The sequence below is a fragment of the Schistocerca cancellata genome, chromosome 11, assembly GCF_023864275.1.
Source record: "Schistocerca cancellata isolate TAMUIC-IGC-003103 chromosome 11, iqSchCanc2.1, whole genome shotgun sequence".
Lineage (NCBI taxonomy): Eukaryota > Metazoa > Arthropoda > Insecta > Orthoptera > Acrididae > Schistocerca > Schistocerca cancellata.
The window spans coordinates 74,749,744-74,768,181 of record NC_064636.1 but is presented as its reverse complement, the minus strand read 5'-3'; the positions used below and the strand labels follow the sequence as shown (position 1 = coordinate 74,768,181).

Genomic DNA, 18,438 nt, shown 5'->3' with positions numbered 1-18,438 from the left:
GCATTTTTTTCTTGTTTCGATCCGTACCACCACCTCTGCTAGTTGACTACTATACAGTCTTAGCAATAACAGTACTGATGCATGAATTTCACTGTCAGAGGTATAGGAACGATCTTCGCTTATAACTTTAAACTCTGTATTTTCTGGACCAGGGTCCCTTACCACAAATTAGTACATTTACCTTTCTCCATCATCTACACAATCTCTGCTGTGGGCTATACAGGGTGCACATAAAGTCCAGGAACACTTTCAATTATTTATTGCACAAGAACTAAACATTGTACAGGTGTCATACATATTGCATTTTGAAGAGAAACTCTGAATTTTTTTTACTAACGTTCGATGTGTGAACCGTTAGTGACACAGCAGATGTCAGTACGGTAATTAAATTGTTGCCATACCCGTCCCAGCATGGCATTGTTGACTGTGGCAGTTGCTTCCTGTATTCTCTCCCGGAGCTCTGCTACTCATGTGGTAGAGGTGGTACATACACCAGGTCTTTAATGTGTCCCGACAGAAAACAGTTACAGGGAGTGAGATTTGGTGATCAGGGAGGCCATTTCCTGAAACAGCTTTCCTCTTCTGTAGCACGGCCAATCCATCGATGCAGCAGCTCCGTGTTCCAGTGCCCACGATCTTCACAATGAAAATGGGGTGGAGCCCCATCCTGCTGAAAGATGAATGGAAAGTCCGATCGCATTTTAAGCATCAGCCATTGCTGCACCATGTCCAAGGAGGAATATGCAGTGACGGTGCTCTCTTCGAAGAAGAATGGCCCATACTGTTTTCGACGTGACAAGGGAAAAAAAAAAAAATTCCTTTGGGGAATCACACTCCAGTGCATTCGTGTGGGTGCGCTGTACCCCAGATTCGACAGTTATACCTGTTCACTGTCCCATTAGTGTGAAAAGTGACTTCATCACAAAAAAATAAGCGATCAACAATGCCATCCTCATTCAGCTGTTGCAACAAAACTCAAAACGCTTGTCTTTGTCGTCATTATTGAGCTTCAGCACTAGCTCCAACTTGAATGGTTTCATAGGCAGCTTCTGTCCCAGGACTTACCACATTGTCATTGGAGTCGTTTAGAGTTCACTGGATGCACAACACACCATTTTCTTTGCACTCCTTATGAATGTCCCTCATACATGCTCTACATTCACTTCACTCACACTGGGACATTCGCTTCTCTTTGCCGGGCACAACCAACCCATCATAATGAATTTGTTGTGCCAGTGGTAAATGGCCTTCCTTGTTGGTGGTTTCTTACTGTACTTGGTTCTAAACATCTGTTGAACGGCTATAGCACACTTGTTTTTGTCGAACTCCGACACACAGAATGCTCGCTCCGCACCTGAACTTTCCACATTTACAACTAACACTGACTGTCAGCAAATTACCAAACTACGCTGTGGTGGTAGACGTGAAAAAAAAACTTTCTCAGTTTCTCTTCAAAATGGCATATGTAGGATATCTGTACAATGTTTGGTTCTTGTGCAATAAATAATTGAAAGTGTTTCCAAACTTAATGTACCCCCTGGATATGTAGTGGCTGATTCTGCGAGCAAGTAACTCCAGTTCAGATAGCGTCCTATAAAGTGAGAAGTGTGCAGTTGTGTGGACAGCAAACATCAGGAGTGTGGGTTGCTGTTGCAGCAGCAGCTGGAGCGTGAACGGCTGCAGCAGCAGCAACAGCAGCAGCAGGCGGCAGCAGCGCCCGCCGTTGCCACGGCCAGCATCTGGGGGTCGGCTTCCCAGTCACTGTCCTGGGCTGCTTCTGTCAGTGCCGCCTCACCCTGGGGAAACACCGGTGTCAATTCCAACTCCACTGGTAAGTGTAAGAGATAGTATCAGACAGGATATAAATAACTGGAAGATCAAATGTGACCACTCGCAGTGTAGGAAGGGTGAAACTAGGATGCATCACAGACATGCGCGTTGATGCAAATCTCTATACATCTCATTTATCAATTGCACTCTTAATTGATTAAACAGTAATATTATAAAATGGTATATGTGTGTGTTTTGTATTTTGTGTGTCATTGCATCAGTTGTTAGATTGTTTTTGTGTTGGAGTTAATAACAATGTTATTTAAAGTAAGGAAAGGTTTGGTGTTACAAGTATGGTAATTATGTTATAAATATGGTACAGAAAGTTCTGGCAGAATGTAAATAGTTTACTAGTAAAGGTACCAACTCACTGGATAGTAGAGGTGTCGCACCATCAACAGACTCATAAATGAACCCATTGTCCCTTACTGTTTTGTACACCACACGGCCCCTTTCCAGCCTAAAATCCGTGTTAGCCATATATTCTGTGGCCCCTGCATTCTCAAAGTGCTGCAGTCCAACTGCCCAGATTATATGCATGTCAGTGACTCAGCACTTCAACTATACCTTGAGGGGGATTGTTTTTCATTTGTTATTTGAGGTAATGTCTGTAATATATGGAAGCAGTTCTTTTTCAATCTGCCACCATAACTGAAGTCACCACTACTGACTGTGCTTAGGAGAATTGACAGTAGCAGATGGAAATCCAGATTGTCTTTCCCATTTGCGGAGTTACCCCAGATGTCTTTGATCGGCATAATTCAGAAAGGTTCTGAAAGTAGAAATTTTTAGAACGAACACTGTTGCAGTCGTGACAACGGCATCTGTGGTTAATAAACCTCCTCTCTCTCTACCCAGAAATAGCATCCCATGTCAGAAAGAGGACATTGTGTCCTTGTTTGAAAAGTCTAAGTCAAGAAAGGTTGAAATGATTTTGAACACCAAGCAGATTTTCTGAATTGGCACAGGCAATTTAAAAGCGCATGCTGCAAGCTGTGACATAATGTTCCTGTTGGCTGGTCAACATAACAGTAGTAGTGTAAGCTATGTTGACCACACAACAAGAATGTTACATCATAGTTTGCAGCATTCTCTTTTGAACTGATGGTGACCACTATCTTATTCTCCAAACAGGTAAAGGCGTTCTGAAGTGCTCTTGCAATTGTGTTGTAAAATTTAAAAAAAATTGCATAATCAATTGATCACTTAATCTCCGTAAATGATATGTAACTTTTTTCACACAATGTCAGCTAAAAAATTGAAAAGTAATGGAAGATATTTTGTATGGTAAAGAAACGGAGAGAGCCACCATTGCCATAGTGCGTACAATTTAATCAGTCCGTCAACTTCGTTATTTTCTCGTAGGCTGTGTTGTAGTAGCAGGCTGGGTCAGTGCCATGTATCGTGAAAGACACGTAAAAATGCTTTTATTTGAAAATAAACACAGCTGCCTGCAATTGGTTTTGGCATAAAGAATTAGTAGGCAACTGAAAATGTAGCATCTAATGTTTTTTTCTTTGTAAATGATAAGACATACAAATTAAAAAGGCAGTCATGCTACACACGTGAAGTCAATACCTTAGTCCTTTAAAATTCACTGTTAATGATTGGGGAGCTTTTTGACTGGAGTATTTGCTTTTGCAAAATCTTCAACAGCTTTTTTTCCTGAGATAGTCTGTTTCCTTTTTTTGACTGTATTTGTTTTCAGAAAATTGTTTCTGTTGAGAAGCAGCAGCATTTTTCTGCAGGTGAACAAACCGCATCTGTGATTTAAGGTGTTCCTCAAAATCACGAGGAACATTCAGTAAGTGTTCTCGCTTCATCCCCTGTAGTTTCATGAATATCATATTGTAGGCGGCACTCTACATAGCCTTCAGATGCAGATGTTCATAGATGATTGCAGAATGTCTACGGAGAACCGGTAGCGAAGAAAAGCATGCTGCGTCGTTGGGCAAAGGTGTCTCATCTGTCATCGTCCCAAGAAGGCCTAGCAGACCTGTCCAGTCTTCCGTATGTGCAGGCCGGCCGCACACAGCCGTGGCTGTTGCAATGTTGTAACACGCAAACACTCTCATTTGAAGTGATTGACGGATCGCAAATGAACACCTCATTGTTCAAATGTGTGTCTATGCTGGTAGTGCTCACTGGGTTCCTCGCTGCCTAACAAAAGACTGAAAAGAACAACAATGGACCATTTGTGCAGTATTGCTTGCATGTTACGAGGCTGAGGGTGGCAATTTTTTGTCAATCATCAACAAAGACAATGAAACGTGGGTTCATCATTTTGAACTGGAAACAAAATGGCCACAGAGTGGCGCCAACCGTCCCCCCTCGAAGAAAAAGACGTACCCTCAGCCAGTAAAGTAGTGGTGACAGTTTTCTGGGTCTGAAGGGAGTTATTCTGTTTGATGTCCTCCCTCAAGGTCCAACGATCAAATCTGAAGTGTATTGTGGTATCGTAAGGAAATTGAGGAAACAACTTCAGCAGATTCGTTGCCACAAAAATGCAACTCCCCCTCCATGACAACGCAAGGACTCGTACAGCTGTGCACACCCGAGAGCAGCTAACAAAACTTCAGTGGACTTTTCTTCTTCATCCACCCTACAGCCCGGATCTTGCACCTCCCGACTTCCATCTGTTGGGCCCTATGAAGGATACAGTCCATGAGAAGCAGTACATGGCTCTGACATCAACCAGTAGTTGTGCCGTGCGGACATACAGGTCCTGCCATTAAGGTGGTGCATAAGGCCGTCACTTTGAAAAGTGAACGAAAAATATGGGCTTGTAACAAGAAGAGTGGGCGAGTAATTTAGCATATTGGGATCCCAAATAAAACCAACCTGCTTTCAGAAAAAAATGTGTTGCATTACTTATTAAATGCCCCTCATATTTTCTTTCTCCACCCAATTTGATAATTGCAAAATCTGCAGAATATTAATTTCGACCATTCATGAACATTCTTAGCCCTGCAACTGATACTTGACAACACTATAGGTTGAACCGACAAGGCACTTAGCATAGAAGTAGAACTAAAGATAATGCTGTTCACACATTAGTGGAAAACTTTCAGCATTGTCAAAATACATTAACACATTTTGTTTTCAGCCACTGTAGTGCATTATAAACTGGCAGTTGGCCACAAGTGTGAATAAACTAGACTTTTGAACACCAGGGGGGAGTGCAGTGGTAGAGGAAAACATGTCCTATCACCTTTTCATACGGTGACAGCCGACACCGTATTTTGTGTTCCTGTGAAATCATAAATGGCACTAGTTATAAGGAATGACAATCCTTACTGGTGTTGTGGCGGTGTAATCGAATTCCGTGATGGTGGCGGTGTAATCGAATTCAGTGATGGATCAGGATTAGTCTTTTCACTCATTTGAAACAGAGACAAGAAAATAAAGAGCAATGCAGAACCCACAAGGCATTCAGTAATGGCTACAACACAATTACCTGTGCTAAACGAGGTAGTTCCACGCCTGACCTGTACCGGTATTTGACGCAACCACAGTACAAAACACCTTCCCCGTAAAACTGCCATATTGAAAGTGCCTGCATTATACCAGCTTTCAACTTTATGTAGCCAACAAACGTATACATTTCTTTTTCCTAAGACACTAGGTCCCACAGCTTATACTTTGTGGCATGTATCTGGTACAGACCATTCACTCACAACTGGTGTGGCACAAGAGCACTGAGCACTCTGGTATGTTGTTATATTCATACACTTTTTATTTTCCAAACACTTTCATATGCACATTGTCTTGTGAAATCGTACCTCACCAGATTATGTGCAATATCAGTAACCAAAATTGGTTACATTTTCCATCTTAAAATGTAGAAAATGAAGCTATTTCAAACTATGTCTGATAAAATAGTTCATCTAATTGGATAGATAAAAAAACTACTCACCAAGCAGCAGCAGCAGAACACAAACATAAGACAGTTGTAATTGGCAAGCTTTTGGAGCCAGTGGCTCCTCCTTCAGGCAAAAGGATTGAAGGGGAAGAAAAGGGGTAGAGTCTTTTCTTCTCACCCCATATGGTAAGTCTCCCCTGACCTGCGGTTCTGGGTAGCTTTCCCAGCATCTGCCCCTTTTCCTAGACCTCTCCAGTCCTTTTCCTTCCCCTTCCTTCCCCCTTTCTTTCACCCCTCTTCCTTCCCCTTCAACCCTTCTGCCTGTAGAAGGAGCCACTGGCTCCTAAAGCTTGCCAATTACAATCCTCTTTTATGTGTATGTTCTGCCACCGCTTGGTGAGTGGACGTTTTATCTATCCAATTAAATAATTTTGTCAATAATTGATTGATTTCATTGTTAAAATAACTCATCTGCTATTCACTATGAAATAGTGTCTGTTACGTAATTTCACATTTTCGCATTTTGAGGCAGAATTGGCATTTACAGTCATGTTTATTGCAACATCAAATTTTTTATTTGAGGCTTGGCATTTCTGTCAAATGATAATTTTAGCTGCTTCTCTCTCTCTCTCTCTCTCTCTCTCTCTCTCTCTCTCTCTCTCTCTCTCTCTCTCTCTCTCTCCCTCCCTCCCTCCCCCTTCCTCCCTCCCCCTTCCTCCCTCCCCCTTCTTTGCCTGATTCTCTCTTTTTGTTTATTTTATTTTTTAATTGGATGGTTATACATAAGTTTTGTTCATCAATAAACATTGTGCTTGTGTTAGTGATTAGTGTTACGAGAGTGGTTTCTATGTATTTTACATTATTTTTGCGCTGTATTCTCTATTGCTAAAGAGAAATTATTGTATCTGAAATTTAACAGGTCCGTGCTCCTGTACGAATGTTGGTGTTATTCACTACTACTTCTCAAAATTCTTAGATGCATAAAATAAACAGATATTTGTATAGTGCATCTCTACAATACGAGGTGCATTCAAGTTCTAAGGCCTCCGATTTTTTTTCTAATTAACTACTCACCCGAAATGGATGAAACTGGCGTTACTTCTCGACGTAATCGCCCTGCAGACGTACTCATTTTTCACAACGCTGACGCCATGATTCCATGGCAGCGGCGAAGGCTTCTTTAGGAGTCTGTTTTGACCACTGGAAAATCGCTGAGGCAATAGCAGCACGGCTGGTGAATGTGCGGCCACGGAGAGTGTCTTTCATTGTTGGAAAAAGCCAAAAGTCACTAGGAGCCAGGTCAGGTGAGTAGGGAGCATGAGGAATCACTTCAAAGTTGTTATCACGAAGAAACTGTTGCGTAACGTTAGCTTGATGTGCGGGTGCGTCGTCTCGGTGAAACAGCACACGCGCAGCCCTTCCGGATGTTTTTGTTGCAGTGCAGGAAGGAATTTGTTCTTCAAAACAGTTTTGTAGGATGCACCTGTTACCGTAGTGCCCTTTGGAACACAATGGGTAAGGATTACGCCCTCGCTGTCCCAGAACACGGACACCACCATTTTTTCAGCACTGGGGGTTACCAATAAATTTTTTTGGTGGCAGTGAATCTGTGTGCTTCCATTGAGCTGACTGGCGCTTTGTTTCTGGATTGAAAAATGGCATCCATGTCTCATCCATTGTCACAACCGACGAAAAGAAAGTCCCATTCGTGCTGTCGTTGCGCGTCAACATTGCTCGGCAACATGCCACACGGGCAGCCGTGTGGTCGTCCGTCAGCATTCGTGGCACCCACCTGGATGACACTTTTCGCATTTTCAGGTCGTCGTGCAGGATTGTGTGCACAGAACCCACAGAAATGCCAACTCTGGAGGCGATCTGTTCAACAGTCATTCGGCGATCCCCCAAAACAATTCTCTCCACTTTCTCGATCATGTCGTCAGACCGGCTTGTGCGATCCTGAGGTTGTTTCGGTTTGTTGTCACACGATGTTCTGCCTTCATTAAACTGTTGCACCCATGAACGCACTTTTGACACATCTTAGACATGTCCATAACTCCATCATCACATGTCTCCTTCAACTGTCGATGAATTTCAATTGGTTTCACACCACGCAAATTCAGAAAACGAATGATTGCATGCTGTTCAAGTAAGGAAACCGTCGCCATTTTAAGTATTTAAAATAGTTCTCATTCTCGCCGCTGGCGGCAAAATTCCATCTGCCGTACAATGCTGCCATCTCTGGGACGTATTGACAATGAACACAGCCTCATTTTAAAACAATGTGCATGTTTCTATCTCTTTCTAGTCTGGAGAAAAAAATCGCAGGCCTTAGAACTTGAATGCACCTCGTATTATCTGCATAACTGTTAGATGCCATTCTTCTCATTCCAGTTTTTGCTATGTTGCTTTAAGGTTCAGGCTTCTGGGAGGACGCGGCCAAAACCTCTGCAGCTGTGCCTATTTCAAAGAGCCGATCTGCCACAAACCACAACAACAACAACATTATCAACAACAACTCATCGGGCAACAACAAGAACAGTGGTGGCAGTGCAAACACCACACAGCCGTGGAAAAACCTGCCAGCGAATACGAAAACGCGCAGCAAGAAAGAGGAGGCCGTGGTCATGAAGCTGTTCGAGCCTCGCCCTGACGAGTTCACACAGTGGTGTACGGATGCGCTCGGCTCTCTGAAACACTCCATAGATGGTGAGTTGTGACACAAACTGTGTACATCTGCAAAAAGTGTGATAGTGATGTTAGCTCCGTGAAACTTTGGTGAATTTTTTGCCACTCCTCATGCACACCCTTGCCATTTGTTAATGCTGGTTCCAAACTTGGCTTTTTGTTCTGTGCAGCAGCATCATTGATTCAGTAGTCTGTTTCAAATAGAGTTGTTCTGATAAGATGTGCTGTTACAGTAGGAGAAAAAACTGCTTAATTGTGGATTGTATCTTGTAATTACTGTTGTGCAAAAGTTATCTTGCTCCTGTCACGGCTTTCTGTTTTGTTGAGAATGCTACCAGTACTTGAGGGGAATACCACCAGACAAATCAATGGGAGAACTGTTGACAGTGTAGATGTTATTTGATGTAGTTTGTGGCATGGACAGAAAATAAGAAAGATACGGCTGTTAATGTCTCATAAATTTCTGCACGTATTTTTACAATGCAACAGGACCCCATAGTATTAAAAACATAATAGTTATACCCAAATAAACATAATTTTGTAGACCATGCACATTTCCACCGCAGTACTGTCACTCCTTAGGTTCATGGACTTAATCTTTAAAAATGTTTGCCAAGTTTTTATGTTTTAAGGCAACCTTACTAATGTAATGAAATATTATTTACTTTTATACATTTTTCGAAGCATGCAAATGCTGCACAAGACTCCACTAGTGCATGCCACCATTGTAATAAAAAAATGAAACAAAAAATACTACAATCAAGAAAAATTAATATTCATTCCGTAAACCACCTGTGATACAGTCAACTCGTCAGCTTATTGCTTTTGGTTACAATTTACTGACATCACGTGAGGTCTCTATTTTCAGTGGTCTAGTACAGTAAGCGAACAAGTTGTGGATTTTGCTCATCTTTGCACAGTCATAGTAGATACATACATAGGTGTATAAATTCTGCTGTTGCGCAGTGCAATAAATTCTGCCTCGTAGTTTTATATCGCTGTTAAAAGGCAATTGAGAAATGAGCACTAGCCTTTTAACTGTGACGTTACAGCCTTAGCTGGTTAGCTAAGGCGGCAGACTGCTAAATAGAAATCTGCCCATACTGTGCTCTAAGTCCTGTAATTTTGCTATTTTTATTGTTATTATTATTATTATTATTATTATTATTAATACAGTGAACATTATTCTAAGCAGTATTATTAACCTGATATGACTTCGCTATGATACTCTTGTACAGGGCACATTACAATAATTACAGAATAGCAATTAAATGAACATATGATGCATTCATATGTGTACACTAACACGTGTATGTAGTCCAGAGCATATTATAATTTCCCAAGTAGACCCCAATTCTTTAAACAGTGAAACTCACATGTATAAAACAAATTGAAGTGTTTGATGGCTTTAATGATGTAATTGTGTCAAATATTTGTGTTAAGCACTTAAGTGAGGAAAAAGTTTAGAGAAGTTTTGAAATTATGGCTGAAGTTTGTTGGAAGTCACTAAGTACTCTCATTATGAAACACTGGATGAATACTCTTTGGGTAATTTGCACTCATGTTTTAAGCAAAAGCAAGTTTTTCATGCACTTCAGCATTTGATATTTTATCTTTGGAACTGTGCGTCATAAAGTGATATAGTTTTGCAGCTGCATTCAGTGGTATATGAGGGTGCTGTCTGCAAACTGTATCGTGAGTAGGGTTGATAGTAAAGAAGTAATAAATTAAAACTTCTTATCTTTTACTACACGAACAGTGATCTGTAGTAAACGGTAAACTTTTTCCGTTTTTCATTTTGTGCAGGATTATCAGCAAGTAGCAGTTTTGTAAACGTTTGAAATTTTGTGTACATTTGCTTGTTAGAGGTCACCAAGTGCCCTTATTCTCAGACACTGGATGTATAACATCCGGGTGTTTGTGCGTCATCAGTTACGCTGGCCTAAGACACACTCAGTTTCTGATCGTAATACTTGTCTTATCCTGTTAAACTTTTAACATAAGATTATACCTCTTAATGAGTTCATTATGAAAGCATTTTAAATTTGGCCAATAATTAAGCAAAATATTGAAAGTTGCATTTTTGTTGCCTCTGGACACCATTAGGCAGGCAGTCTGCAACTGGTACTGAGTCCCAGTAATGGCGTTAGGTAACACAGATAGCATTATGTGCACAAGTGTATCAATTAAAAAAACTTTCATGTCATTTTAATTCCTTGTTGTATCACAATTATGTGTACTCACAAATGCATTGCAATGAGTGCTGTTTTACTATTCCTTTCATAAGAAACATGATTTGGCGATGCAATACAACTGTTTGGTGAAACATTCAGGGAAGAAGCGATTGAATCAGGGTCCTGACAGTTGTAGGCTCTGATTGACAGCTTCTTGTGCTACCACTACTGTTCCTAATACCTCAAACTCTGATTTGTTAAAAAGGCTCAAGGAGGACATTGTGCTGGAGCAGTACATGTAGGCATATAAGCACTACAACCATGTAAAATAGGAGCAAAATGAGTGATATGCTGTGTGTGCACTTGCCGTGTAATTGCTAAAACATTATAAATAGTTTCTGAAAATTGCTAAGTATGTGTTAATGAGATATCAGATTTTTTCAACCATTCACACATTCATCAAACCCAGCTTCCTCATATATTTTCCAGTGCCAACATTTGTGGCATTCCTGCGAGACATCGAGTCAGCGTACGAAGTGAAGGATTACGTGCGGGTGTACCTGGGCGAGGGTCGTGATGCACAGGAGTTCAGCAGGCAATTCCTCGAGCGCCGCAGCAAGTTGCAGCAGCAGAAGGCCGCGCGGGATCGCACGCCCGAGGACGACCTCAGCACTCCTGCGCCGGCAATTACGCCCTCGCAAGATTTCCACGAGGTTAAGGTATCCTGCTCGGGTTCTCCAATTCTGATTTTGTTATTATTTTATTATCTGTCCGTTGTATCATATATGGGGCAGATACTTTACTATATTGAGCATCTGAAACTTACAGTTATACTCCAGTTCTTGCATGTGCATATTCTGTTTCATAGATGGAAAGAAATTTGTGCACACTGTTATACAGATTGTCACAGAATGTTTGCTCTGATTTAAAGTGGACACAACATTTTAATTAACAGTGACATAGACACAGTATTGGTCAATTCCTTGCCAAGTGGTCAGATTTCGGAAAAAGATCCCTTGTGACCATCAGGGACTTTGCTGAAATGTGTGTGAACATTCACATTTACAGTGTAATACTTGCATTTTTAACTGTCATCCTGTGATGGCAAACTGTATTCATTATAAACAGTTGCGTGCGCAATGTCTTTGCGTTCTTCGGGACAGCAAAATTGCTAGCTTGATTTCATTCTCTAGTTCTTTTAAGAGTTCCACTCCCTCTTCCATTGTGGGGCCAACCTCCGACAGCTCTCAGGGACTAAGATCCATTCTCCAGTTTCTGGCCTGACAGTAGCAGAAATGTTGTTGTGGACCCTATTGCTATCTCCAATACCTTAGGCTGTCATTTTGCAGAGATTTCGAGCTCCTCCCACTATTACCCCACCTTCCTCCACTGGAAATGAGCAGAGGCGTATCAAGCGATACTCTTCCCTTCTCAGAATCGTATGACTGCTACGATGCTGCCTTTGCTTTGAGGGAGCTAGATTGTGCTCTTACTTCATTCCGATCCTGCGCCCCAGGACCAGACAGTGTTCACATGTTGTAGAAACTTTCTCTTGCAGGCAAGCACTTTCTGCTTAATATGTACAAACACATGTGGGCAGAGGTCACATTCCCCAGATGCTGGTGTGAAGCCACTGTCATACCCATACCTAAGCCTTGTAAGGACAAACACCTTCCTTCTAGGTACTGCCCCATTTCTCTCACCAGCTGTGTTTGCAAGGTGATGGAATGTATGATTCATGCTCGGCTGGTACAATGGCTCGAGTCTCGCACTTTATTAACCACTGCATATTGTGTATTTCTGCACCATTCTGCAGTTAGCCATCCCGTCACTTTGTCCATTCATGTCATGAATCGTTTTCTGCGGAAATCCCAGACTGTGGTTGTCTTTTTCGATTTGGAGAAAGCGTACGACACTTCCTGGATTCCTGGCATCCTCCATACTCTCTACTCTTGTGGCTTCTGAGGCCGCCTGCCCCATTTCCTTCAGGAATTTTTGAAAGACTCGAGTTTTCAAGGTACGCCTTATCGAACACCTTTATCGAGGAAAACGGTGTGCCCCAGGCTTGTGTCCTGAGCATTGTCCTCTTTCCTATCACCATTAACCATATCGTGGCCTGTCTCCCACCAGGCATCTCCGGCTCCATTTTTGTCAATGATTTTGTTATCTGTTACAGTTCTCCACTGAACTGTCTTATTGAGCAGTTGGGTGTTGTCTCGATTGTCTTGACTTGTGGAGCATCGGCATTGGCTTTAGTTTTTCCACTGACAGAATCGTCTGTATGAATTTCTGGTGGCTCAATGGGTTTCTTCCACCATCTTGACACCTTGGGCCTGTTGATCTTCAGTTCGTTTGAAACTGATATTCCTGGGGCTCCTGCTCAGTAGGATACTTCGTTGGTCCTCCCACGTGTCTTACCTGGCAGCCCTCTGTACGTTGTCCCTCAGTGTACTACGTGTCCTCAGTGGTACTTTCTGGGGAGCAGAAACTAGACCGAGCGAGGTGGCGCAGTGGTTAGCACACTGGACTCGCATTCGGGAGGACGACGGTTTAATCCCGCGTCCGGCCATCCTGATTTAGGTTTTCTGTGATTTCCCTAAATTGTTCCAGGCAAATGCCGGGATGGTCCCTTTGAAAGGGCACAGCTGACTACCTTCCCCGTCCTTCCCTAATCCGATGAGACTGATAACCTCACTGTTTGGTCTCGTCCCCCAAACAACCCAACCCAGACACTAGACTATGGGTGTTTTGTTTATGCATGTGCACGTCTGTCCCTCTTAGCCGTGTCAATACTATCCTCCACCGTGGCATCCATTTGGCCAGTGGAGGCTTTTACACTAGCCCGGTTGAGTCTGTATGCTGAAGTTGCTGAACTACCGCTGTCCTACTGCCGTGACTCTCCTCAGTAGATACGCGTGCCGTTTGTCTGCCACCCGTGGCTACCCGTCCTATGCCACCTCCTTCGATGACGCTCTTAATTGCCAGTCTGGGGCATATCCCTCTTCTCTGTTATCTCCTGGAGTTTGCTTTCGACTCTTGCTCCGGCAGCTTAACGTCACGCTACCTGCAAATTTCCAAGTGGGTGATTTCCGGCATCATGCGACAGCCTGTGTTCGCCTTGGCCTCATTCGCTTCCTAAGGGCACTACTCCAGCCTCACTCTTTCGCCTTCAGTTTCACGACCTTCGTGATAGTACCTTTGGGTACACTGATGGCTCTCGGACTGACTGTGGTGTCTGGTGTGCCTTCGTCATTGGCACTGAAGTTTTTTCAGTATCGACTTCTGGAACACTGCTCAGTATTTTCAGCAGAGCTCTTTGCCCTGTATCGGGCCACACAGTCAGTTGTGTCATCTGTTCCCCTGTGTGCCGCACACTGTCCATCCCTTAGTGCAACGGGTCCAGGAAAGCTGTCCTTTTCCCACTTTTGTGGAGCCATTGATGTGGGTTCTTGGTGATGTCGGTTTGACAGAAAACGAGGCTGCTGATGCTGCTGCCAAGGCTGCAGCCCTTGTACCTCCGCCCTCTAGTTCTTACATTCCCTCTGATGATCTCTGTGTTGCCACCTGTCTGCAGGTGATGTCAGTTTGGCATCATCTCTGGTCATCCCTTCATGGGAACAAGCTCCAGATTATTAAGCCTCTCCCAGCGGCATGGACAACATCCTCTCGGCCCTCCTGTCGTGAGGCAATCGTGTTAACTAGGTTGGTATCAGGCACTGTGTTTTGTTAAGCGGTTCTCCCTCACCACTTTGTGCTAAATGTGCTCAACCTTTGACCGTCTGCCATTTGCTGACGGAATGCCCTTTTTTCAGTGACTTCCGTCTGAGTTACTGGCATTTTGACGAATGACACACAGACTTTTGACCGCATTTTACTTTTTATCCGTCATAGCAATATGGCAAAGGCCATTTAATTTTTAGTTTCTTTATGGGGTATTTTATAGACCTTTCTCCACATCCCTGTTTTGAGCTGCCTTCTCTTCCGTCGATTGGGATTAATGTGTAATCGTTTTTAACTCTTCTCTTTGTCTTCGTGTTCTACAGTTCTGACATGGGCATGTATTATCCTAGTTGTTTTTGCACCCTAAAGCAATACAACCTAGAGGCAAGGATATTCTCATGGTGCCACAGGGAAGTGTGAGAGGGCCACTACTATTTTCTATTCTGTATAAATTATCTGGCAGACAGGGTGGGCAGCAATCTGTGTTTGTTTGCTTCTAATGTTGTGATGTATGAGAAGGTGTCTAAGTTGAGTGACTGTAGGCTGATACTATAGTTCAATTCTTTTATCTTGGCGGCTCGCACTTGCCCGCCCAGACGCGGGAGATTGCTGCGTTGCCAGTTGCACACGACGCACGTGCCAAGAGAAGCAGCGCCATAGTATAGTATAGTTTGCAAGCTTACGTGTAGGGGGGAGCGCGCAGTTCATGAAGTAAAGCCGCCACCACCGCCGCATTAACCCTTTCGCTGCTACAGAGACGTGCTCCCCGCATTCCGCGCTGTGCGCACTGCTCTGCACTGCTCGCCTGTGCTGACACATGGTGTTCCGACTGCTTTGACACACTTATCATTCGATTTCACAAAAACTATTTGGCCCAAAAATTAGATTTTTACACATCTTCTTGACTGTTACCTCCCCCCCATAAATGACTTAATTTTGTTTCGATGTTCAACCTAGTTATTGTGCGGCATTAAATGTAGTAAATCATTGCACGAAATGTTGAAGAATTTGCAGAGGTAAAAGTCCATAGAGTATACCTTCCGTATGGTCGATTTTAGTTGCCACAATGTTGAGAATGAAATGTGGACAAGGTACCTAAATTTCATATAAAATTTACTGTATAACAATATCTCATTTAATTTAAGCACCACATGGGTGTCGTATGTAATACTGAGAAATATTCCGTCTTTTGCGACTGTAACAAAAGTTTTATTTACACCGGGCACATTTGGCTTTATTTTAAAGCACTTCAGTCAATCAAAAGGAAGTAGACAAAATACATTAAACAAAACTGTGGACGTACAAAAACATTAGGGCTTGAATATACCGTCTTATCAGTGAAGTGCTCTGAGCTATGTCAAATATAATTTTTGTGTGTGGCACACACAAACAGCATTTATTTGCTAAAACACTGATCAGCCGACACAAACGTTGAATATTGTGTTACCGCAGCACAAAACTACGAAAGGTGACTTGGCAATGGGCCGGCCGCGGTGGTCTAGCGGTTCTGGCGCTGCAGTCCGGAACCGCGGGACTGCTACGGTCGCAGGTTCGAATCCTGCCTCGGGCATGGGTGTGTGTGATGTCCTTAGGTTAGTTAGGTTTAAGTAGTTCTAAGTTCTAGGGGACTTATGACCTAAGATGTTGAGGCCCATAGTGCTCAGAGCCATTTGAACCATTTGAACTTGGCAATGGAGGAGACAAAATACTGTCCACTGCAGATGCTTCAAAAGAGAGAAACGCGTCTGGTCTAAATAAGTCGCTTATTACAGTTGCAGAAGAGCAATATATTTCAATACCAATGGTAAAACTGCGAGTGTGGAACAAAAACAAGAAAGAGAACATGAGTACCATTGTGTATGTGCCATACCTTTCATTGATGGAAGTGCTTTAAAATAAAGCCAAACGCTCCCGGTGTAAATAAAACTTTTGTTACAGTCGCGAAAGATGGAATATTTCTCAATTTTACATACGACACCTATGTGGTACTTAAATTAAATGAGATATTGTTATACAGTAAATTTTATATGAAATTTAGGTATCTTGTCCACATTTCATTCTCAACATTGTGGCAACTAAAATCGACCATATGGAAAGTATACGCTATGGACTTTTACCTCTGCAAACTCTTCAAAATTTCGTGCAATGATTTACTACATTTAATGCTGCACAATAACTGGGTTGAACATCGAAACAAAATTAAGTCATTTATGGGGGGAAAGTAACAGTCAAGAAGATGTGTAAACATCTAATTTTTGGGCCCAATAGTTTTTGTGAAATCGAATGATAAGTGTGTCAAAGCAGTGGGAACACCATGTGTCTGCACAGGCGAGCAGTGCAGTGATGACAAAATCGCGCGGAATGCGGGGAGCACGTGTCTGCAGTAGCGAAAGGGTTAATGAAGAGACAAAGCACTAGAAATTTCAAAAAATTGCATTCAAACGAATAAAATCCGTGAAGTAAGACACTTCGATATTGTTTTTAAATAAAGAAAATATCAAGGACTACACAAGGTTTGAACTCTTCACCTTTCGCTTACTAACCCAACACCTTAAACATTACGCCAACGCATCCCGTTCTACAATGTTTCTCCATGAGGACTCTAACAGGTCACGCAAAATACTGACAAACGCTGTTGGTATGACTATGACTTAATCACACTTTGTCGAAGTACAATAGGAAATAAACAATTACCGCTGTTCTTTATTGCGAAAAAGCGGTTCGTGAGATTGATACAAACACCTTTCCTTGCTATCGCCTGAATTAGGAGTCTTATTGCTTGTTTGGTTTAATTAATTAATAGAATATGAACCAATTGGCGTAAAGAATGCTTATTCCAAACTTTCTATAAAAGAAATTCTGCTATCAAGACATTGCTTTCATTCAGTTACTTTATTTATGACTGAACGTTTCTAAAACTGAAGACACTCGTCCGTGCTGCTCTGCTCTGCAGTCGAGCTCTGGCAACGTCGTTCTCTGTTCATTGGCTGACTGTGTTTTGTGACGTCAGATGCGCAGAACGAACCTAAACTCGACCGCCAACATAAATGACACGCGTTTTAGATGTCTTGGACAAAATTTCAAGTTGTGTAGTGAGTGGCAGCTTGCTCTAAATGGAGACAAATGTAAGTTTTTGTAGATGAATAGGAAAAAGTGCTGAGATACAGATACAGCCCTGCTTGAAACAGCCTCATTGTTTAAATATCTGGGCATAATGTTGCAAAGCGATATGAGAGGGAACGAGTGTATGAGGATTGTGTAATGGAAGGTGAATCGTCAACTTGGGCTTATTGAAAGAATTGTGGGAAAATATGGTTCATACATAAAGGAGACTGCATATAGGACTCTAGTGCGACCTGTCCCTGAGTACTGCTAGAGTGTTCAGTATCTGTAGCATGACATGAGAAGACTTCAAAGAAATCCAGATGCGTGCTGTTAGATTTATTACTGGTAGGTTCGAACAACATGCATATTTTACAGAGATGATTTGGGAACTCAAATGGGAGTTCATGGAGGGAAGGTGATCTTTTCAGAGAATATTACTGAGAAAATTTAGAGAACCAGCATTTGAGCCTGACTGTGGAACGATTCCACTGCCGCCAATATACATTTCGCAAAAGGACCACGAAGATATGAGAAATCAGGGCTTGTACAAAGCAATATAGACAATAGTTTTTCCCTTGCTCTGTTAAAGAGCGGAATAGGAAAATAAATAGCTGATAGTGATACAGAGTACTCCCCACCACACATTATACAGTGGCACGCAGAGTACGTGTGAACATGTAGATAACTAGATTTGGTTTTGCAATGTGAGCATATAAAGCTCCAAAAAAAACGACAAGGTGGAGGTGCATTGATAATGTGCGAATATTCTGCTGGTACTCAAATTAAACCTGACATGTTTTATTGTGTTCTACATTTGTTTAGTATTCTGTGGGGAAGGCAATATCAAAAGTCCTGATGACAAGTAAGTGAGGTAGTCAGAACAACTAAAAACAAAAAAAAAAAAAAAAAAAAAAAAACTGTGAAGTTCATAGCAGTTTGCCTGTCATTTGGAGAGGATTCATGTTATCGAGAATTCTCAGTGTCTTTTTATGATGCAGTGCTATTGAAGTGCTGTTCTAATTGCAATGTGAAGTATAGTATATTTTTTTGTTCACATAGTTT

The 18,438-nt window shown here is 42.2% G+C and overlaps 1 protein-coding gene across 7 annotated transcripts in view; it reads left to right on the top strand.

Moving 5' to 3' along the window:
• Positions 1-18,438, top strand: part of LOC126108973 (GRB10-interacting GYF protein 2) — a 187,277-nt gene that overhangs the window by 146,472 nt on the left and 22,367 nt on the right. For all 7 annotated transcript variants that reach the window (XM_049914372.1, XM_049914373.1, XM_049914374.1 and 4 more), the window contains 3 exons: positions 1,657-1,831; positions 8,105-8,398; positions 11,041-11,270. In XM_049914372.1, coding sequence (XP_049770329.1) covers positions 1,657-1,831; positions 8,105-8,398; positions 11,041-11,270 — 699 coding nt within the window. The remainder of the gene's footprint in view (positions 1-1,656; positions 1,832-8,104; positions 8,399-11,040; positions 11,271-18,438) is intronic.